Source organism: Choloepus didactylus, chromosome 5 (assembly GCF_015220235.1).
Source record: "Choloepus didactylus isolate mChoDid1 chromosome 5, mChoDid1.pri, whole genome shotgun sequence".
Classification (NCBI taxonomy): Eukaryota; Metazoa; Chordata; class Mammalia; order Pilosa; family Megalonychidae; genus Choloepus; species Choloepus didactylus.
Window position 1 is genome coordinate 69,282,517 of NC_051311.1, and position 18,473 is coordinate 69,300,989.

An 18,473-nucleotide genomic window follows, 5' to 3' on the forward strand; every position below is an offset into this window, starting at 1 on the left:
TTTTTTTCTTTCTGGAAATAGTTGATCTGGATGAATTATTGAATTGAACTCTCGGAAACTATCACACCTGTGGGAATTTGGGAGCATCATCTGCCATCCTGGGTCTAACATCACTGCAACAGGGAAGATAATGGCCGCGTTGAAGTCTTTTCTGGACCTTTTCCTTCTCCCAAAAGAGCCTTTTAAGAAAGCTCTTAATTATAGTCCTTTAAAAAGAGATCTCATCAGGGTTTTTTGGGACATGAAGAAACAAAGAAAAGCAAACGCTAAGGATCCAAGCCCTTTTTGAGTGAGAATGTAGTATTTTTAATACGTAGCAATGTTACATACACACCTGAGGGATGTTATCAACTCGCAGAAAATAGTAGTTTGGTTTATTAAAAAAAGAAAAAAAAGCTTCACTCCAAATTTATTGGGATTACAAAAATAACAGCAAATTTCATTAACTCATTACAGCTCAGAGTAACCAACACCTCTAGAGATATGAAAAGCTTCTTTAAATAAACTGTCTTTTGCCAATACAAATCTCTTGACATAAAAAAGTTTATTTTCATATTTACAGAATAAGCATGCCGACTGCTTCTTAAAATTCTCCTTGAAATTAATGGGTGAGGCTATTTTTAAATTCAGGGAACATTTTAAAATGAAGACGGTATTTTAGAAAAACGTCTCACAATGCATTTTATTTAATATCACTGAACAATTCTGCATCCTCTTCTAATGATCATGATTTTATCGCAGAGCTTCTGGAACTTCCACCTACAAAAATAGGGGATTTTCTTTCAATAAAACAGCACAAAAGATAAAATGAAACATATCTGTAGGATATGTTTCTATCAGTAAAGTCTGACAAAGACTCAGGTATGGATTGATTATTGCTACATGGTATTCAAATTTTATATGATAAATTAAGTTCTAAAATCACTCGCAACTCCACGGTAAAACTTCTGTCAAAGGATGAATCCTTTCGGAATGAAATTATAAGCCCCAATTTTCTTATAAGGAATTTGGTGTTTTCACATGTTGGAGTGTCTTTAAAAGGGCCTGGGTTGCTAAGAAGCCCAGGCACACCTCCCAAATGGAAATGTACTCACTTGTGCACATGCTCCTAATGTTTCAAACTTGGTATGCTTGCTCTCACATACTAAAATATTTAAGCTACTAGTAAGTATTTTGAGAGTCAACTTTGGTACCATCATGCAATGGGGGCTGACTCATTTACTAAATCTGTGCCCAAATGCTTGTCCCCAGGTTACTTACCCGCCTTAGCTGTCTTATGCTGCTTCCTCTGATTGCTTCCATAAGATTGTCATGAGCTGATCTCTGTGGAGTAGAAGGTCGAGAACTGTCTTCCATTTTCTTCTCTTGCACTGACTTCAGAGAATTTTTTATTTCCTTTAGGATATTGTTTGGCTGTTTCTTAACCTTTTTCCCTTTCTTCTTCTTCTGTCCATTTTGTAAGGCCCGTTGGGCACTCTCCTGTTGTTTGATGACTTCTGCAATGTTTCGAGTGATCAACTTTTTCTCTGGGAGTGGAGGAGGAGGAGGTGGTGGTGGAGGAGGTGGTGGTGGTGGCAGCACTTGGGGTGGAGGGGGTGGTGGAGGAGGAGGGGGTGTGGCTACAGGAGACGGAGCATGGTTCCTTGCAGTTTGGATTTTCTTGGGGAGTTTGGGGGATGACCAGGGAGAGTGCCTGGGTGATGCATAAGGTGAAGAGCCAGGTGTTCCTCTTTGCCAGACTTTGGTCCTAAGATTAGATCCTCCATTATATCCCTCTTGCTGTTTCTGCTCCTGCATCCGCTTTTGCCTCTGTTTATCCATATTTCTTGTCAAAATGCTTGTCATGCTCATTCTTGGTCCTGGGAGCTCGAAATGGTAGCCCAGCCTCAGCAGTGTTGTGTTCTCCTTCAGCAGCTTGACTATCTCCATCTCCACTTGGCTACCCATGATGTGCCTTTGGTTGTGGAAGCGCAGCTCGGTGAGCACCGTGTTGTGCTGCAGGGCTTTCATGATGGCCAGGATCCCCTTTCCCGTTATAAAGTTGGTTTCGATGTTTATGTTGGTGATGTGCTCATTGACTTTGAGCATTTCTGCAATGGCCATAGCCGCACTGTCATCAGCTCGGGTGTTGGCCAGACTGAACGTCTTCACCGTCGTGTTGTCCTTGAGGGCTTCGGCAAAGCGAGTAAGGGTCTGTGTTGTGATGTTTTCTATATTGTTCAAATTGACTTCTACGGTGTCAGGGTCATTGTTTTTAATCTTTTCCAAAGCCTCCTCAATGACCGTAGGATTCCCACAAGGGTGAATAGCAGCAGGTGACTCTGTGTTCCTTCCACTGTGGCCGTTGGTCAGATTTATGTTTTCTAATTGACTTCGAAATGTTGTTGGCTTAGAGTTGTCGGATTTAACACCATCATCATTTACAGATCCATTAATACCTTTCACATTCTCAATTGTTCTTTCTTCGTCATCGCTGTCTGTTTCTTCTTCCTCATCTTCCTCCTGGGACTCCCCCTGCTCCTCTTCTTCAGTGTACACCTCCTCGGAGACCTCACTGTTACTTTCAGTAAAGATAAGCTCTTCCTCACTCTCCTCTTTGTCTTCTTCTGCAACCTAAAGAGTGTGGTAGGTATCACCATTAATCTTTTCATTTTTAAGTATATTCTTTAATTCATAAAAGTAATACATGGCAAACAATATGAAAGTGTACCAAAAGAGAAGCTAATAATCTCTTGCTTTGGTTCTCACCCATCTATAATTTTATTACACGTGTTATCACAATAAAATTAAAAAAAAATTCTTCCCTAAATTTGCCTTCAATAGCAGATGTGGCAGGAGCCATGTGCTCTCTGCCCCACTTTGTCTCAGGGTAGACAGAGGCACCATTTGTTCCTCCAGCATTTACTTCCTCTGAAGTGGCAGCCCGACACGGGCACCCAGAGACTCCACACCACCCGAGAGCAGCTGCTGTACCTGGCACTGATCTGGGGCTGCTGTTCAGGACAGTGGGAGGTCAAAACTCAACTCTGTGCAGAAAAAAATTCAGGTCATCCTTTACAGCAAATCAGCTTGAAACCTTGAGCTAGACCAGGGTTCAATGAGATGGAACGTAGAAGACCAAGTAACAAAGATAATCAACCTTGGCACTTACTGGATTCTAATGATAAAGTGGAACAGCAGACAACAATAGAAAATATGAAGTAATTCATTGCCTCAACCTGATTGTCTTAAATTATTTAGCATGTATCAATTATGAAAGGCTTTCTGGCAAACACAATTTCATGCTATCTTGGTCTTTCCTATTTACAAAATGCTCTGAAAAAGGAGCCCAAGTGACTCCCTTCTCCTTTATCTTTTTCTCGCTATCTTTTCTGATTTGAAACAAAACGAAACAAAAACTGAAAATTGCTGACAGAGCCTTTTTAGCCCTTTCTCTTCTCTGAAGCCCAAGGGCCCTCTCCTGTCCCCAGAGCCTCTATGTTGGCAGCAGGCATTTTTTGACCCCAAAGGCTCTTGCTGCCTGAGCCATGGGGAAGAAGCTTCAGATAACACTACACTTGTCTAAATAGAAGTCTGTCCCCAGGTTTGTTTGCCCAGTTGCTATCACAAAATAGCCTCCAGTTATCCACTTGTTTGGAGTGGCAGGCACCAAGCGATGGCCTGGGGAAAGGGTCAGCCACTCCAGGATGGTTTGTCTTAATTTACTCACTTATTTAGGAGCAGAAGGGAGAAGATACTGTGTGTGTGTGTGGTGTACACACATGTGCAATAGAGAGGCATAGTGTTGGGTGGCAGCTAGCTTCAAGTCACTCCCCAAGAACACGAGTGAAAGAGGAGGTGATGGTTCTAGTCAAGCTTTTGCCATATGTGAGACAGAGGAAGACTCATATGCCCCTTAGTGGAGTAAATGGATTACCTGGGGAAAGGAGAGTATTATAAACTGGGTTCTCATCACCTCCACCTTCTCCTCACCAAAGCCCTCTGCATATCTTCTTAAAACATGCCAGTTGTGCTTTTAACTGTTTCAGTATTTGGAGAAAAGGGGCTTGTCTCAAAATCCAAGGCATACTGCTTTTTCATTCTACCATTATATCTTTATCCTCTTTGGTTCTTTAAATATCTTTGGGTTCTATCTGGAAAAGATGTTTTCCGCTCAATGTATTTGGAAGGATTATATTCTGAAACTTATCCAGCAACATGAGTTTTCATGTAACATCTAAATGACATTTCTTCCAGAAAACCTTCTTTGACACCACCTCCAACTCTTCCCTGCTATGTACCCCCATAGCATTGTTCTTCTCCTTAATAGAGCACATAGCACACTTTATTTTAATTACTTGTCATTTTTTCCCAATAGACTGTTACCTGGGTGAGGGCAGGGACTGTGTCTGTTTTGCTCACCTAGCACAGTGCTTAGCGTGTAGTAAGGGATAAATAAGCATCTGTGCATTAACGGATCTAAGTTGGCATTGGTTATTAGTAGTTGAGAGCCAGTAAAAGGCCCAGAGAGAGTACTGAGAAGGGTGGAATGGTGTGGGGAAACGGTGACCAGTGGTCCTGATGTGCCTGGACCTGAGGGGTTTCCTAGGATATGAAACTTTTAGTTCTAAAGTCTAGACCATCCTGGACAAATCAGGACAGTTCCTCACTCTAGGTGGGGAAGAATGACACTAGGATGGAGAAAGCTGTCTGAAGATGGGAGGCAGGAGGATGCAAACACCAAAACTTGTCCAGTCTATAAATTTTTCTGTACTGGGACTACCTATACTACTCCAGATCACTTACATGCCTTTGCTCTGGAGTTAAATCCTGATCCTTGTGCAAATGGGGGTGGGGCCTAGGAGGTGGGTGGCAGGAGCGGGTGAAGCCATGAGGGGTGAGGTGGTAAGGGGCTGGACAGAGAGAAAATGAATAATGGTACACTAGGGAATGGACAATAAGAGGAGGTGGTCAACATTTTCTCCTAATTGCCAACTTGGCATTATTAACATGAACAAGGAGGCAAGAGGCTTGGTTTTGGTTCTGGTTTTGGTTCTGCCCATAAAGAGCTAGTTGCAATAAGAAAGTTACTAAACCTCTTTGGGTCTCAAATCAATTATGGTAGAGTTCAATGGTTCTGAAACTTGAGCGTGCATCACAATCACCTGGTGGGCTTATAAAACCACAGATCACTGGGGACCCACTCTCAGAGTGTCTGATTCTGTATGTCTGTGACAGGGCCCTAGAATTTGCTGTTCTAAGAAGTTCCTAGCTAGTGCTGATACTATTGGTTGGGTGCCCATATTTTAAGAACCATGGTCATTGTGCCAACAGACTTTGGTTTGAATTTCATCTCTACTTAGAAGCTAGACTGAGTTTCTTAAATTCACCTAGTCTCAGTACCTGCAGAAAGGTAAGAATTTAAATGAGAGAATGTGAGTGAACTCATTGGTATCTGGCCTAGTATCCATCAGGTCCTCAATCCACGAGAGCTAGAATCTTGGGTCCCCAAGGCTCCCTGGAGTTCTAAAGCAGTATATGTTTGTGTGAAACTAGGTGGACAGAAGACTGTCATTCCACAAGCATTGGATTTGATTTACATAAGCCCTCATAGAACCAACAGTCTGATACCAAGACTCCCATCATCTTCTTAAGGTCCATACCATGCCGTCTGTCACTTACAGAGGTGCTGCTCTGCCCCTCCCTCAACCATCCTCCCTGCCCCCCGACAGCCACCCCCAAGCTGCTTTGAGTTTTTTTCATGTGGTGGAAATGGATTTACAGCCTCTACCAGCAAGCTTCTGCTCGCCACTCCTTGTGATTACAATGACAACTGGCCAGCAGGGAAAGGGCAGCGGGAGAAAACTTAACTAACCTAGAAGGGAATCAAAGATCATCAACACGGCAGTCTCTCTGATAGGGCTGATAAGCCCTTGTCAGGGATCAGCAAAACCTTTGGCAGGGGTCAGGTGGATGTCATCAACAGTTGACAACAAGCTTTGCCCTTCATTTCCCACCACTCCTATGGCACTATGACATTAAATTGCCTTGGTTGGGTTATTGCTACAGTGACTGTATGTTCTGGATATTCTGAGACAATTTTGTTCTTTTCATGAAGGGAATTCTTTAATAGCTATAATAAAAATGTCATTATATTTTATATATTTGCTCAAAGTTTTGACACAAACTCCCAAATAAGGGGGAAAAAAGGATTTCTGAAAAATATGGTAGTGGAGGAACTGACCATCCCAAATCCTGGCCTGTCACATGTGTCCTTCCTTCTCACCTCCCCCTCTAGCCCCTCACCACAGGCGCCACAGTGGCCTTGGCAGACTCTGGTTTGATCCCAGTTGCCCTTCTGGCAATGATTGACAGGGACAAAGCTCACACATATCTTGCTGTAAATGTATCCCACGCACCCTATCATCAAGATCATCTAACAGTTCCTAGATTAATACCATGGATGGCTTGTGTTTGGCCTCAGGCCATTTTGATTTTAAATGATTCCCGGGTGTTTTCCAGGGGTTATAAACTGTTGCTCTTGACTTGAGTTCTTCTAAGAATTCAAGAATTTCTTTGATATGTTTTAGTGCCCTTATTGCCATTACTATTTTTTAAGAGCATAGTCTTTTGAATTTCCTTCTGGAAATGACTCATTTGGCAAATTCAAAGTAACTGTTTACTGGGCAGTGAGCGAGAGCTTAGTAGACCTAAGCCTTAATATCAGCATGTTTTCTGCCCTCAGAATCACCAGTGTAAAGAAGGAAGGGATCTTAGAGCTAATTTACACAGGTATGTTTAACCTGGCCTCTCAGCTGAGAGCATGTGTCATCATCTTAAAATTCTATACATTTTGTGTATATATGAACATATATGTGTGCATTTTTTTGATGAAAGGGTCCACAGCTTTTATTAAAATCTCAAGGGGGTTCTTTATTTAAAAAATTTTAATGTGGTAACAGACACACAGCATAAAATTTCCCACTTAAACCACTTTCAGGTACACACTTTAATGGTATTAATCACATTCACGATGTTGTGCTACCACCGTCAGCATCCATTACCAAAACTTTTCCATAACCCCAGTCAAAAACTCTATACTCATTAAGCATTAACAACCCCCATCTCTGGTAACCTGTAATCTACTTTCTGTCTCTATGAATTTGCATATTCTAGTTATTTCATATAAGTGAAATCATATAGTATCTGTCCTTTTGCGTCTGGCTTATTTCACAAAACATGTCAAAGGAGTTCACCAAAGAAACTCTGGATCCAACTCCCTCAGTGGGCAGGTGGGACACAGAATCCTGCAGAATCTGTCAAGGTCTAGTGGCAGTGCAGGGACTAGAAACAAGGCCTCCTGAGCCTCAGTCCTGTGTATTTCCCACCACCCCACATTTCTTGGTTCTAGAGAAAAAGAAGACTTATTTTTACTTTAACCATCAGCACCATCAAAGCAGTCTCTAAAGGAAACTTAACTGAAAAAAAGAAAATCAGAAACAGACATCATGTTACGTCACCAACTAATAGCTCAAATTAGACTTGCCTGGCAAAATATCCAAACCTGTACCTTGGCTGTGAATTATTTTCTCCTTGAAGATCCCCATTTTAATCAATCAAGGAATCACAGCTCAGAATCTTACATGATCCATCAGGTAGCCCCAGAAGTTACATAATGAGCCTGAGAAATGTTTCGGTAGCAGATGCAAATGAGTTTAAAGAAAGGAAAAGCGTTGGGGACTGAAGAGTTAGAAAAACCCAGAGGTGTCCGGGTTTGGGAGACAGGTAGTGGGAGCAGTCAAGGAAAACTTTGGAGAGCCTACCTTTCCACACTCCCCCAGCCTCTCCTTCTCCAAGAGTTTTTGGGACTCCTTTTCCCAATAGGCCATCAGTGCCTCTCTGCTGAATGTTCCCGTGGGTGTTTTCTCGGTCAGGCTCTTTTGCCTTAGCCCCACAGGAAGTCTGTGATCAGGTTCAATGTCTTCCAACTCCCTCTCTAGCTCCTTCAGCTCCTCAGCTGACAGAGAAGCGAGGAGCTCGTCCTCATCGATGGACTCATATTTGCTTAGACCTCTTCTGTAGCCAAAGGTAGACATGGTCCCTGCTTTGTCAGATCCACAAGGAGCTTGAAGAACCAGGCATTCAAGGCAACCAGAGCAGGCAGGGAGGCAAGTGGGCAGGCTGGTCAGCAACTGGTGCTAGGAGTGGCTGCGATAGCCTTTTAAGAGTGATGATACAGGGCTGTGACAATGCAGAGAGGGGTGAAAGCACAGGCTGTTTTAAGCATCAGACGTCAGCTAGACATTTGAACACAAAGAATGTCACATCGGTGGTGGCTGGAGGTCTCAGAACCAGTGGGGATTATTGACATAGTCTCCAGGGCCATATTTAGCTGAGCCTGATAGCTCATGAGGACAGGCAGGCAGTGCTGCAGATAAGGGAGTTACGCTGTTCCTCTTACTTTGCATTCAAACAGCAGGGGAGTAAAATTTATTTTGAAAACGACTCGCCACCACCAGCATGACCATGAAAAGATTCCTTCATAATAATGTTAAGGCTTCAGAAATGACTCCACATCACTCTACGGACACTTATTCTGGTTCTCCTATAAGCATATCATGGGTGGCATTGGTGGGAACAGAAGGCCATAATAACATAGCACTTCCTATTTTTATTGTGTTTTGCAGTTTACAAAGTACTTTAATGATTTTCCTAATCACAACAACAGTCCTGTGAAATGAGTAATATTGTACTCATGTTATAGATTTTGACAACTGAGGCGCTGAGGAACTGAGTGAAAAATTTGAGGTCAGACAGCTAGAAGCACAGAACTAGTTTTTTTCCCCCTGCACAAAATGGCTCCCCTCTCCTTAACATGGATATTGGTCAAAAACTAGTTTTGTGAACAAAAGTCCCAAAAGAAAAATATTAATACTAGGTACAATTTTTTGAAGACTGATACTATGCCAGCCCAGTGTGAAGCATTTTACTTATTTTATTTCATTTAATCCCACAATCCTGTAAGGTATATATAATTACCTATCATATTATACTGGTCCCAACTAGAGCAGTAAAGTCACCAGCCCAGGGTCACACAGTTAAGCAGTTGAGTCAGAATTTGTATCCAGATTTGGGATGAAAATTGAAGAGAGGCTGACTTGAAATTATGTATATACACATATTCTTATGAATGTGATAAAGTATAAACATGGTCTATAGGACCTCATAAATATAACACCATGTTAGTATACACATATACAAATCTATTAGAATGTGTATGAGTAGAAATACATATTTATCAATACATGCATTGTATACAAGATTTTGTTTATCCATTCAGCAGTTGATGAACATTCAGATTGTTTCCAGGTTTGGGCTATTATGAATAATACTTCTGTGAAAATTTGCATATAAGTCTTTACATGGTCATAAGCTTTCATTTCTCTTGGGTAGATTCTTCAGGATGGAATTTCTTGGTCAAATGATACATTTACATTTAACATTTTAAGAAACTGGCAAGCTGTTTTCCCAAATGGCTGGAGCATTTTACATTCCCACCAGCAGTGGAAGAATATTCCAGTTTCTCCTCATCTTCACTTGTTGTTGTTTATCTTTTTGATAATAACCATTTTGGTAGTTGTGAATCTCGCTGCAGTTTTAATTTTCATTTCCCTAATGACTAATGATGTTGAGTATCATTTATGTGCTTATTGGCCATTTTTATATCTTCTTTGGTGAAATATTTATTTAAATTTTTTGCCCATTTTAAGTTGCATTGTTTTCTTATTGAGTTGTAAGAGTTATTTTTATATTCTAGACCCAAGTCCTTAATTAGATAAATGATTTGCAAATATTTGTTCCCATTCTCTGGCTTGTCTTTTAGTGTTTTTTGAAGAGCCAATATTTTTAATTTTGATGAAGTCCAATATTTTTTCTTCTACTTTTTGTGCTTTTGGTGTCATGTCTAAGAAATATTTTCTTAATGCAAGGTCATAGGGATGTACTCCTATGATTTCTTCTAAAAGTCTTATAGTTTTAGCATTTACATTTAGGTCTATTGTACATTTTGACTTGATTTTTGTGTGGGAATAAAGTAAAGGTCTAAATTCATCTTTTTGTATTTGGATAGCCTATTGTCTCAGCATCATTTGTTGAAAAGATTATGCTTTCCACCATTGAGTTGCCTTGACACCTTTGTGGAAAAGTAACTGACCATAAATGTAAGGATATATTTCTGTACTATCAGTTCTGTTCTATTCACCTGTATGTTTATCCTTATGCCAATATCACACAGTGTTAATTACTGTAGCCTTGTAGTAAGTTTTGAAATCAGAAAGTGTAAGTCTTCCTACTTTGTTCTTTTTCAAAATTGTTTTAGCTAACTATTAAGATCTTAACTCACGGTTTTCAGCCTCCACAAAAACTGTGACTCTTTTCAGTGATGCTAATGAAAGAGATGATAATGAGTTAGAAATGACAAGTTCATTAGGTTTCTTAGGGCCTGTAGCATATGCTTTTGTGTAGCTTCAGTAGTGGCAAATCTTTTTTATTTGAAAATGGGCTTGATTTTTGGAAATGGCATCAAATCACTGTAGCTAAATCTGGTGAATAAGATGGGTTATTCAGTTCAGCTGTATTCACTTTATTCACATTTTAGGTGAAAAAGATAAATGAGGGTTACAACTATGTAAAAAAAAACTATGTGTTTTGTGAAAATGAAAGATGAGAAGAAAATAGAAGTATGCCATAATACATGTTTATTTCTTTAAATAATTATGTATTGAGCATGAATGAAATGCTGACCACTGTGCAAGTTTCTGAGTATATAGTATTTGTAAATTTTCTGTAACATTTTTATATTATTTTTATCCAATAAATTTTATTTGAAAATCTATTGAGCACCCATTATGTGCCAGACTCTAATTTAGGTGTTGAGGTTAGAGCTGTGAACAAAACCAACCAAGAAATTCCCTTCTTTTATGCAGCTTACATTCTAGTTGAGGGAAACAGACTGCATAAAAATAAACAAGTGAATATCAGAGAAAAAAAGTTCTATGAAGAAAAATAGAGCAGGGTTAAGAGGGAAAAGGCGAGATTTGGGGGTCACATTTTATGTAGGGGAGTTCTTTCTAGTAAGGTGACATTTGAGCACAGATATGGAGAAGTAAGGGATTGATGCAAGCAAATTATAATGCATATTAATTTATCAAATATTCTTAAAATCACAGATTCTCAGATTTCAAAGTTACTGTGAAATACATGAACCCCCTGTTTAACACTTCTATAAGTGATTATCTAGTGTTTGCTTGAACACCAATGAAAATCATACATTTCTAGTAGCTCATTCCATTGCTGGATGGCTCAACTCATTGGATAATTCTATGTGTTGAAACTGATCTCTTGAAAAATCTGACCATATATTTTAGTTTCTTTGTTGCAACAACCCAGAATAAATATAGTTTCATGTGAGTTTCTTCTTTCAAATCATGTGTGGCCCAGGATGACTCTGAAAATGACTCCAAAAGAGATGCTGAAGTGTTTTGCTGCATGGCATCCTCACTGAAAAGAAATGTGACCTCTCAAGGACATTAAGAACAATAGTCATTTAAATATATTTAGATATATTTCAAAAAATAGTACATTTATTAAAAATCACTCTTTATTGATAGTTATCACATCCCATGGATGATCTAGTTCACTGGACTTCAAATATTCACATAAAATTTAAATATGTTTGATAAACTTCTATTGAGTGACAAAACATCACCACCTGGCCTTGGGTATACTTCAGCATGATGAATAATTGAGATCTCGTTGCAACCTTCTCTACACTGAGAAAAAAATCCAGTCAGATATGTGTTCCAAGAATCAGCATTTCCTATTCATGGGATTTTTTTTTTTTAATCAGTCACATTGTGATTTTTTGTAGAATAGATTTTAAAGTCAACAATGACAACAAGACTTTCAAAGATTAGCCATCTTTGGAAGACAAAATGAAACAACAAAGCTCTATCATGGGGAGAATTGTTTTTATGGTTCTTTATTCCCCGTCAAAGACAATCAGTTACCCAATCTCCCAGTGTATTGGCAATTCCATTCTTAGTGAGCTGGAGTTTCCTTTCTCAACCATTTTTCTTCTTTTGGTTTCCCCTATTATTTGTTTGTTTGTTTGGTTTTAAGTCAACTAGAATTACAAACAGAAAGTTAGAAATTGATCCAGTCCCTGCCCTGAGGAGCTCATAGTTGTGGGAGACAGGTGAACAGTGACAAAGCGGTACAAACAGGCACTGGCCCAGGTACCAAGGAGAGGAAAATCTTGGAGCACAGATGAAGAAACATCGTGTTCTGCCCGGGTGGAGTCAGAGGAGGCCTCACAGGAAAGGTGACTTTTGAATTGGACTTTTAAAGACGAGGAATATTTAATTAACCCCAGAAGTGCAGAGAGCAGCCCTGTAGCAAATACACAGGAGTATGAAAAAAGCAAAGCAAAAAAAAAAAAAAAAAAAAAAAAAAAGGCATTGTTGGGCATAGGGATGGGACCAGCTGGAGGTGAGGCAGAACCATGTCCTGATTCATGCAGTATTTGAAGTAGATATAGTTTGGAATCTTGCTCCCTCCTTTTTTTCTTTCTTTTAACACAGCCACCAACATTTTGCCCTGCACATTTTAAGTGCTTACAGATATTGAATATTGTTGATTTGAAGGGCTCTGTAGGCCATGTCAAGGAGTTCTGGACTTTATTATCATCCAGTGTTAGGTGGAAATCTCAACGTTACCCCACAGCCATCATCCAAAACCACAGTCTGTCTTTTTAAATACAGGCAATTGTTAGGCCTAGCAAATGTCTTATTAATGAAGACCTAGCAAGAGCATTTCAGCAGAACTCATCAATAACTTCAAAAATTAGCAGTACTGGCTCTGCCAGCAGACCTGCCATTTCAATAAACAGTATTTATAGGCAGTGATCAAAAGCCTCCTAAACCATGTAATGTATTACTTACTTCAGCCTGATCTTTCATATGGCAGGAGTCAACATTTTCTGAAGATGTACTCTGCTTATTTTGCGTGCAGTTTTGGCGACTAATGTTTAGAAAGGTTGTTTTCTTACTTTAATAATCCCCCAATTTTAGGAGGAATTTGATAATTTCAGGAACTGTTTGTTTTTTGAACTGTTTGCACAGTTAATAAATGTATTAACAAAGCATAGTTAATAAATGTATTAAATGAATAAATTTAATAAAAACCTCACTTCTACTGGTCTTCTGCTTTATTCTACAATAGGTCCTTGTCATTCACAGATTTAATAGTCATGGTTTCAATAATTTGAAAGGGACCCTAAAGCCCAAGAATTATAGTGATTTTACTGAGCTAAAATTTGAATCTTTAAGCTTAAAAACATTCCTTGAAACTACCTTGAAAATCTCCATCTGATGTCTTACAGACACATAAAACTCAACCTGCCCCAAATTAACGTCTTGAGTTCCTTCTTTCTGCCTTTCCCATCTCTACCCCAGGCCTCCATATTTCTGATAATGGTGCCCCCCACTAAATCCAGCGGCTGAGCCTGTGTGTTACGTTTGGCTCCTGTTTCTCTCACCTCCAACATCATATCCAATTACAAGGCCTGGGCTTCTATAAATAGCTCTTGACTTTCTACTTCATTTCTGTCTCCACTTCAGTCTAAGCTGCTATCCTCATTTTCTTGGATGTTTGCAACAATTGACTATCAGTCTCCCTGCTGCATTCTTGTTTTACTCTTTCCTTTTCCACAATGCAACCAGAGTTGCCTTTTAAAAACAGAAATCTCATTAGGTCATTCCCTGCCTAAAACCCTTAAATGGCTTGCATTGCCCTTCAGACAGTACCTCTAGCCTTTTGCTCTATTCCCTTAAGATAAGGCCCTTCTTACCTCTCCAGCCTCAACTTGGCTCACCTCCTTCCCATCTCACACTTAGGCCACACTGGGCTTCTGGACGCTCCACAAGCTCTCCATGCCCAAGACACTGCACATGTTCCTCCCTTTGCCTGGAATACCTTAGCCTCTTTACTTCCGTAGGTCTTAAGTAACACTTCTCCAGGGAGGCTCCCCTGATGTCTCCAGCCAGCTTAGTTCTCCCAGCACCCACAAAACTCTTCCATAGCAGCATCACACTTGGGATTGCTGGTTTCATGTCTATCTTCTCAGGGAGGCTGTTACCTCCAAGAGAAGGGTATATTTACCCCATTCACCATTCCCAAAGCCTAGCACACTTATTAGGTGTTCAGAAAATACATTGTTAAAAAATAAACAAGATGAACTGGAGTGTAGGCAGGGAATCCAGGTCTTGTGGGGCCTGAAGATTATACAGTACTGGGGGGGGGGGGTCTTTAAGAAAAATAATTTAAAAGTATTAATGCAAAATTAGATATGAAACTGAGAATGTATTTAAAGCAGTAATAGAAATAATGGCAAATTACTGGGCCCTACGTAAACTGGGTTTCTTTCTCCTGAGATCGCTTTAGGCAGTTTATCAGAAATGCCTACAGAGAAAAACTCTCTAATTGTAACCTGGCTTCTCCTCTCCACTCAGGACACTCTGCTGCTCCTGGAAGTCACGAGCATTCACAGGGGCTGTGAAGCTCAGGCTTAATTAGCTTCAGGATCAATCTGCCCTAAGTGAATGAATGAACCCACCAAGCCCATAAGTGTTCATAGCTCAAGGTGGTGTTTTTGTTTATTTTGTGGATGCCCTCCTTGTTGAAACTGGCCTCAATTTGCTAATGGGGAAATGTGGGAATCATATACTATAGTGTTATTTGCAAATTTGGGAAATCTGGAATGTCTCTTAACTTATTCTCACAGATGTCAAATGTCTATCCCGTTAACAAGCTGTCCCTCTCATCTTCCCTCCACCCGTTTTTTGTTTCTTCTAAATCTTACCCAATCTGTCTCACCTGATCTCTCTCATCCTACCAGAGAGAGAGAGAGGTTGCTTCCTGAAATAGATCTAACATGTTTTCCGTTTACACAGTAGCTTTTGGGTTTTCAACATTTTCTGTGGATGGTTCATAACAGAGTTTGTGAACCAATCTCCTAAGGAAGTTAAGCTTCCGACTTTGTCAGTCTGTCTGCTGAGAGAGGCTCCCAGAGGGAATGTCAGGCAAAGGTCAGGCTCTGGACAGACAAACAAGCCGCAGGGATCAGATGAGAACTGGCAACCCTTTTATCAAGTCTTCACCCTCAGGCATGGCAGCCAAGAAAGTCTCCTAGCTATGCCAACGTATGGTCATGAGCATGAGTCAAATTTAAAATTATTAGAGCTATTTATAATAATAATATTTTGCAACTGTATAACATTTATATTTAATAAAATGCTCTTACATTCAGTCAATATGTCAGTCAGTACAACATAGTAATATGACCTCCATTTGATGACTGTGTAGCGCTACCACTTAACCACTTACAGTGTGCCAGGCAACGCTTGCTGAAATAGATACTTTAACCTCCATTTTACAAATGATTAAAATGGAGTCTGAACAGATCATTAAGAAAATAAAGACAAAAAATGAATAAATAATAGGGGGTAATAAGGGATATGGAATGTTTTGGGTGTTCTTTTTTATTTTTATTTTAATTCTTATTTTTATTTATTTATATATTTTTGGAGTAATGAAAATGTTCAAAAATTGATTGTGGTGATGAATGCACAAGTATACGATGATACCATGAACCACTGATTGTACATTTTGGATGATTATCGGGTATGTGAATATATCTCAATTAAATTGCATTAAAAATGGAATCTGAAGTTCTGAGAGGTTATGAAATCTCTTTAAGGATACTTAGCTAGTGAGTGATGAGCCTCGTTGTCATCCGTAAGTCCAAGCTGCCTCTCATGTTGAGATTTACTAGTTTGTCATCTTAAAATATGTTAACAGGATGGGAGGAAAGTTGGAGATTCGTGATAGAGCATCTAATGTTTTGCTTGTATAAACCAGTTCAGTTATTGTTTGTTGTTCTAATTTGGACCTTCAAAAATGAGTCACATGCAAGCAAATGGAAACATAGACTGATAATGATAAAACTGTAAAGACAAAAAATTATTCCCAGAAAAATTTTTTTTAAAATGAGGCATGAATAGTGAACTTCATCAATAATGTCTTTTGTCTTATGCAGCAAATCACTAATACGTAGTTCTACCTAGGAAACAGGTAACAGATTAGAAATATGCTATCTGAAGTTCTAATAACAGAAGCTTTACTTGGGGTAGACTAGAAAGTCTGAGACTTTCATTAAATATGTGATTTTACTGAATTAGTTTATTTACTAGTTTAGTTGCAAACCTGACTACTGATATTACAGTTTTGGACAGATTTGCTCACTGTGACATTGGGAAGAATGAGGTGGAAGGCAAGTACTTAAGACATGGACCTTTTCCTTCCTCAGGTTCATGACAGCTGTCCCTTCAGAAAACTTCAAGTCCTGCAAGGAAATGATACTTTAAAAGAGCAGAAAAGCTGAGCTCCTGCTGTAGAAGAGGGGACAGTAAGGTTTATTTGATGTCAACGTGCTCAATAATGGGACAGTCTGTGCTTGAAAGCTGGTATCTGGCTACTGAACCTTTTTTTATTGCCATTTCATCATAAAACCAAAGGCACTATCTTTTCACACAGATTCACAGTTCCTCCCTAACTGTTACTTCTATAGTTCCCCTGTGTTCTCCAGATCAGTAGCCCTTTGAACGCTGGCCATCTCTGATTTGCACTCTGGAAACTCCGTTCCATGTGCCCTTCTCCCTCTCATCTCCTCCAGGTCCCCCTCCCCACTTCTTCCTGTCCCGGCTGCTACACCCCCAGCGAGTCTGACCTGCTTTTCAAGCATGTTACAAAAGACCCATTCCACTGATAACATTATCTCTTGCCAATTCATGCCCTTAACAGGACAGGATACCTTCAGTTTTAGCTCTCCAATCTATACAGTTTTGTGTGCTTGTTTTTCAAATGATCAAAGATGGGAAAGTCATATTACAACCAGCCTGAAAGTGTCAGAGGCTGACAGAACAGTCTGCATTTCCTGGGTTGAGGGTCTGTAAGAGTGGTAAGGTAGCAGCCTTGCGCTGCCCTTGAAAGCTTTTAATGGTCTTATCAGAGCAGCAAAACTAATAAATCATGTGTTGCTAGCACAGGAACCAAGTGCCTTCCAGTTACTTTCCTTTGAGCCAGATGATTCCTTTGTTTAGCTGGGCCGCCTCGCAAGGTCAGGTCGTAACCATGGCATCACTTGTCAGTGAGAGACATGTTCCTCCTCTTTTTTTTTCTTCTTGTGTAAGTGATTTACTGAGATGTAATTTAAATATCATAAAATCCACCCATCTTAAGTGCAAAATTCAGTGAATTTTTTTAGTAAATTTACAGGGGTTTTCTACTACCACCACAATCCAATTTTAGAATATTTCTATGCTCCCTAAAGATCCCTTATGCCTATTTGCAGTCAACTCTTGTATCCACACCCCAGGCCGGGAAACCACCAGTCAGTTTTCCGTCTATATATTTGCCTTTTCTGGGCATTTTGTATAAATGGAATCATACAATATGTGATGTTTTATGTCTGGCTTCTTTCACTTAGCATAATGTTTCTGAGTTTCTTCCATATTGTATGTAGCATAGTATTCCATTGTATAGATAGGCCAAATTTTGTTTGTCCATTTGTCGGTTGATGGACATTTGCATTGTTTCTACTTTTTGACTATTATGAATACTGTCCTCCTATTCTTGGTGAACTAAAATTGGATGGGGTGGGAAAAGGTTGGGATTTGAAGTCAGGAGTCCCAAGTTGAGGCCCAGTTCTGCCATTTATTAACTTTACTGTGAAATTGGTTTCCTGATCCATAGAGTGGAGGTAATTAACCCCTTCCTTTCCCTGCCCTAGAGTAATTGTAAGAATTAAGTGGAGTGTTTTGTAAACCAGAAGCATAGGACAAATAAAAGGACTTATTATTGGAGTAGCCCTTGCAGAATGAATTAAAATGGACTACACATTTCTCGAGATTCTTTCCATATTCTTAGAACAAGTGGTTAAGACTTCGTTCAGCAAGAAACATCTATTCTTTTTTTTTACTGTGGACTTCAGGTTCTCACCGTTTTTCTCTTGCCAAAGCCTATTATCTAGAAAGGTTTTAATATCATTCTCCCCCTATAAATTTTATTTGTATTTTAAACTTTATTTTTGATTGTTAAATAAAAGGCTTTGTTTCCTGTTGAAGAGAGGGTCATTGGATCCCTAGGATCACAATAGAAAGTCATATTCACTATAGTTCAAGTTCAGATTTAATAAGGACACCCTCCAACTCACAAATTCAATTTGGCATCCTGGGTTACTTCAAGTGATTATGAATGAAGGTACTTGGGGCAGAGTTGAGCCCAGATGGAGGGACTTCCAATGAGTCAAAGTTTAAGCAAATCTTAGCATCCTCCAGTCAAAGGTGATTAAAATTGTCATTTCATTGAAATAATAT

At 39.5% G+C, this 18,473-nt stretch overlaps 1 protein-coding gene across 1 annotated transcript; it reads right to left on the bottom strand.

The window, feature by feature from the left end:
- Positions 1–732: 732 nt before the first annotated feature.
- LMOD2 (leiomodin 2) lies at positions 733–8,075 on the bottom strand. Its single transcript, XM_037837606.1, has 3 exons — positions 7,799–8,075; positions 1,261–2,606; positions 733–759 (listed from the first exon to the last, which is right to left on the bottom strand). The coding sequence occupies exons 1-3, from the start codon at positions 8,073–8,075 to the stop codon at positions 733–735; spliced, it is 1,650 nt and encodes a 549-aa protein (XP_037693534.1).
- Positions 8,076–18,473: the final 10,398 nt, after the last annotated feature.

Bases quoted from the DNA above. Each gene is read 5' to 3' on its own strand.
- LMOD2 (XM_037837606.1), bottom strand. From the start codon at position 8,075: ATGTCTACCTTTGGCTACAGAAGAGGTCTAAGCAAATATGAGTCCATC. The intron at 2,607-7,798 runs GCTCTCCAAAGT...TTTAGGTTGCAG, and splicing joins GGGGGAGTGTGGAAAGGTAG to AAGAAGACAAAGAGGAGAGT. The intron at 760-1,260 runs GTAAGTAACCTG...CTATTTTTGTAG, and splicing joins GCATAAGACAGCTAAGGCGG to GTGGAAGTTCCAGAAGCTCT.